At 39.1% G+C, this 4,095-nt stretch overlaps 1 protein-coding gene across 1 annotated transcript; it reads right to left on the bottom strand.

The window, feature by feature from the left end:
* Positions 1–527: 527 nt before the first annotated feature.
* Positions 528–2,867, bottom strand: LOC109339212. The gene is made up of 2 exons (XM_019576627.1): positions 1,319–2,867; positions 528–1,219 (listed from the first exon to the last, which is right to left on the bottom strand). Exons 1-2 carry the CDS (start codon positions 2,865–2,867, stop codon positions 528–530), a joined length of 2,241 nt encoding a protein of 746 aa, XP_019432172.1.
* Positions 2,868–4,095: the final 1,228 nt, after the last annotated feature.

Here is a 4,095-nt window from a genome sequence, read left to right on the forward strand (position 1 = left end):
TGGATAATGAGTCAGCTGCAATATTCTCCTTACCCGGTTTATATTGGATAGTGAAATCATATCCTAATAGTTTAGGTAACCATTGTTGTTGTTCAGGAGTTTGAAGAGATTGTTCCAATAGTTCTTTGAGGCTTTTCTGGTCAGTTTTAATGATAAACTTATGTCCCAACAGATAATGTCTAAACAGCAATAGGATGATTGTTTTGGCTAAGCACTGCACTAATACCAAAACCAGAAGCATCAGTTTCCAGGATGAATGGAATTGAAAAATTTGGAGGAGCTAAGACTAGTGCTGTAGTTAAAGCTCTTTTAAGTAGTAGGAATGAGTCTGAAGCATCACTAGACCACTTGAAAGAATCTTTCTTAAGTAGGTCAGATAAAGGGGTAGCAATGGTAGCATAACTCCTCACAAATCTTCTATAATAACCAGTAATGCCAAGAAAGCCTCTGAGTTGCTTCAGATTAGTAGGTTGTGGCCACCTTTGGATTGCTTCCAACTTGTCATTGTTCATAGCAACTCCTTCACCTCAGATAGTGTGGCCCAAGTATTCTATTTGTTGCACACCAAAAGAACACTTGGAAAATTTAGCAAAGAGCTTGTGACTCTGCAGAATTTTCAGAACCACTTCTAATTGGAACAAGTGGTCTTTCCATGAAGAACTATATATCAAAATGTCATCGAAAAAAACCAATACAAATTTTCGCAATAGCCCTTTGAAGATGTCATTCATCAAGCTCTGGAATGTGGCAGGGGCATTGGTCAATCCAAATGGCATGACCAACCACTCATAATGGCCTTGATGAGTTCTGAAAGCTGTCTTGAATCTATCAGCAGGATTCAACAATATTTGATGGTAGCCAGACCTCAAGTCTAACTTGGAAAAGAAACAAGCACCAAAGAGCTCATCAATTAGTTCATCCACAGTTGGAATTGGAAAGGAATCTTTAATAGTGAGTGCATTAAGGGCTCTATAATCAGTGCATACTCTCCATGAACCATCTTTCTTTTTTACTAAAATGATTGGAGAAGAAAAAGGGCTCTTGCTGGATTGAATAATTCCTTGATGTAGCATTTCACTAACCAATCTCTCTATTTCCTCTTTCTGACTATGAGGATATCTATAAGGCTTCACTTTCACAGGATTAGAACCTTGTAGCAAAGGAATTGAATGATCATGTGATCTGGATGGAGGAAGAGTTGTAGGAGTGGCAAAGACTTCTTTATAAGTATGCAGTAACAAAGCTAAGTCAGGATGTAATGTTTCAGCTAGAGGTGTGAAAGGAAATGAAGCACTCTAATCTTCCAATACTTGCATACTGAAAATCTCAGCAATAGCATCAGTATGCATCATTCTTCTCAAGTGATGTAGTTCAGCTTGCTTTGGAAGCAACTCTGGATCTCCTCGAAGGGAAGTAAACTTGCCTTGCCACATAAACTTTAATTGCAATGCCTCATAGTCAGCAATATGAGGGCCAATAGTTTTTAACCAACAAGCTCCCAGAATGAGATCAGCACCTAAGATTGGCAACAAGAACACAGGCAGCTGAAAAAAATTTCCTTGAGCATGAACTTTCAATTCTTGGATCACTCCTTCAGCAGACATGTAATTTCCATTTCCAACCATAACTTTGAACCTAGGAGCAGGTTCAGTTGGCAATTTGAGAAACTTAACAATTCGAGGCTGAAGAAAATTATCAGAACTTCCTCCATCAATTAAGACAGTGATGGGAAGTGTGCCAATATGAGCCACAAATCTTATTGTGCCTACTCCCAAGCCACCTTTTAAGGCATTTAAAGACAAGTGATGATCAATAACTTGCTCATCCTGTGGAACCTCAACTGATATTGTAGATTCCCCTGCATCATCCTCTAACTGCAAAAACAAGAGTTGTCTATTGGGACACTTGTGATTGAAGGTGAATTTGTCATCACAGAAATAGCACAATCCTTTCTCTCTTCTTAATTGCATCTCAGCTGGACTAATTCTTTTGACATTTGAATTCCTCAAGGAAGGTCCTACTGGAGTTGGTAACAATCCAGAGTTAATGCTTTTAAGCATTGGTTTGGAACTACTCATAGAATTAGTAGCATTGCTCACATTCTGAGATGAGATTGGTGAGTATTTATGAGTGTAATTGGAATTAAAAGCTTTAGGCACCGGAGTATATCTTTCCTCATACAATCTTGCTAAGGCTACAGCTCTAAGCAATGTAGGTGGTGCCATTGCTATCACATCCCTTTTTATTTCCTTATGCAGTCCCCCCACAAAACAGTTTAGTAGTGCTTCATCTGATAACCCGATTGATCTATTAGCAAGGGCCATGAACTTAAGATAATATACAGAAATAGAACCTGTTTGTGTCAACTTGAATAACTCAGACATAGGACAATCATAAGGTGATGGGCCAAACTGTGATTCCATAGCACGAGTGAGATCAAGCCAAGAACTGATTGCTGAAATACGATGCAACATCTGGAACCAGGGCACAACATCCTTCTCGAAGTGCATAGCAGCAATATCCACACGAGATAAATCTGGTGTGATATGGTAATTAAAGAACTTTTCTGCTTTAAATATCCATTCCAACACTGGGGTTGTTCCATCAAAGTGGGGAAAACCGAGAGAGATCTCTTTCACAGGGATTTGAGCACGATTTTGAGTTGCCATAGAGGACCCTGAGTTCAAATTACTTCCATCTGTGGGAGAGGTGTTGAGCAAGATTTGTTGTAAGGCTCTTTGAATCTGATCCATACGATCACCATGCTCTGTGAATCGAGATTCCATCAAGTGGTTCAAACGGTGAAGTTCCTCGGTGTGATTCATCACCGTGGCTTGCAAATCCTTAAGACGAGTGTTCTCCGCCATGGAAGCTCAATGAAAGCACCAATGAAACGTGTTAATGGTGGAGTTACTAATTTGAGAAAGAAAGATTAGAAGAAGAAGGATTCAACAGTTGAATGAGTATGGTGCTATTATTATTTAAGCTATAGCTCAAGGATCAAAAAGGATCCTGGCTGAAAGTGCAGAAGAATTACAGCAGGAAGAAGAAAAGATGGGAACAGTTAGGCTGGTCCCTTAACTAACAGCAGAGAGAATGTTCACTCAGAAAATGACTGCCTATTCATTACATAATCATTCCATCTTATACTTTTCTTTTTCTCTCTCTTACTTCTCCTTATAAAATCATTTGCCATCTGTCCACTACTGATCTCACCTTCCTTTTCCTCCTCTCTTTCCTTAAGTGAATGATTCCCTTCTCTTCTCTGCTTTCTGCTTGTTACAGAACCTCCACCAACAACAACAAAAATTATCTCCACTCAGATCCAAAAGCCTGTCATCCTCATTACCCGTCTCTTATAAATCCTTGCCACTCATAGTGAAGTGAGGGTTTCACTTTTAACCTGAACGTCCTTCGCCCAAATTGAGTCCCGACCCAAAATAACTCCTAGACATGTGATTTTAGTATGTCCAGTGCAATACCAAAGCTCCTAGAAGAGTTAAAGCAAGTGCCAATAGGGATGGTGGCCAAGTAAACAATGAATATAGAAAATCCAATGGGCAGTGGCACCAAAACTGGAACATGTGTGTCTCTAGCATTCCTCTTGGGACCAATGTCAGAGAAGGCATTGTAGACCAAAACAAAGGTCCCAATAATCTCATCACCCAATATGGTACCAATGTTATGAAAGGGGTACAAAAGTGAATATAAGGAGGATCATGGTGAAGTTATTCCATCAAGTTTAACTCATGCCCTTTCGTTTAGGTTGAGGAGAGAAACGTTTTTTATTAGAATGAAGAATTAAAGAGGGGATGAATCAACTTCACATTATATATGGTGGCCATGATGAGTGCAAGGTAACATTTATGTATGTAAATAAGTGTTTTCTTTGGATTGTGTGTGATGCCTGGGGGATATTCTGCAATTTTTACATTATAGTGTTGTCTGTAAGTTATGGGTTTTGAAAATGTGGAGAGTATTTTTGGCACTTGATGTTTTGTAGAGTTTGTGAAGGTGTGAACCAAATAGAAAGGTTGTTTTTTTTGTGTGATATGCCACCCCTTCTCTTATAGTGTTCTACATTGTTCTCTCTCG

The sequence above is a fragment of the Lupinus angustifolius genome, unplaced genomic scaffold (assembly GCF_001865875.1).
Source record: "Lupinus angustifolius cultivar Tanjil unplaced genomic scaffold, LupAngTanjil_v1.0 Scaffold_61_1, whole genome shotgun sequence".
NCBI classification, from domain to species: Eukaryota; Viridiplantae; Streptophyta; class Magnoliopsida; order Fabales; family Fabaceae; genus Lupinus; species Lupinus angustifolius.

Coding starts and splice junctions, on each gene's coding strand:
- LOC109339212 (XM_019576627.1), bottom strand. CDS start 2,867: ATGGCGGAGAACACTCGTCTTAAGGATTTGCAAGCCACGGTGATGAAT. Junction 1,220..1,318: donor TGCTATTGCTGAGATTTTCA/GTATGCAAGTAT, acceptor ATACTTATAAAG/AAGTCTTTGCCACTCCTACA.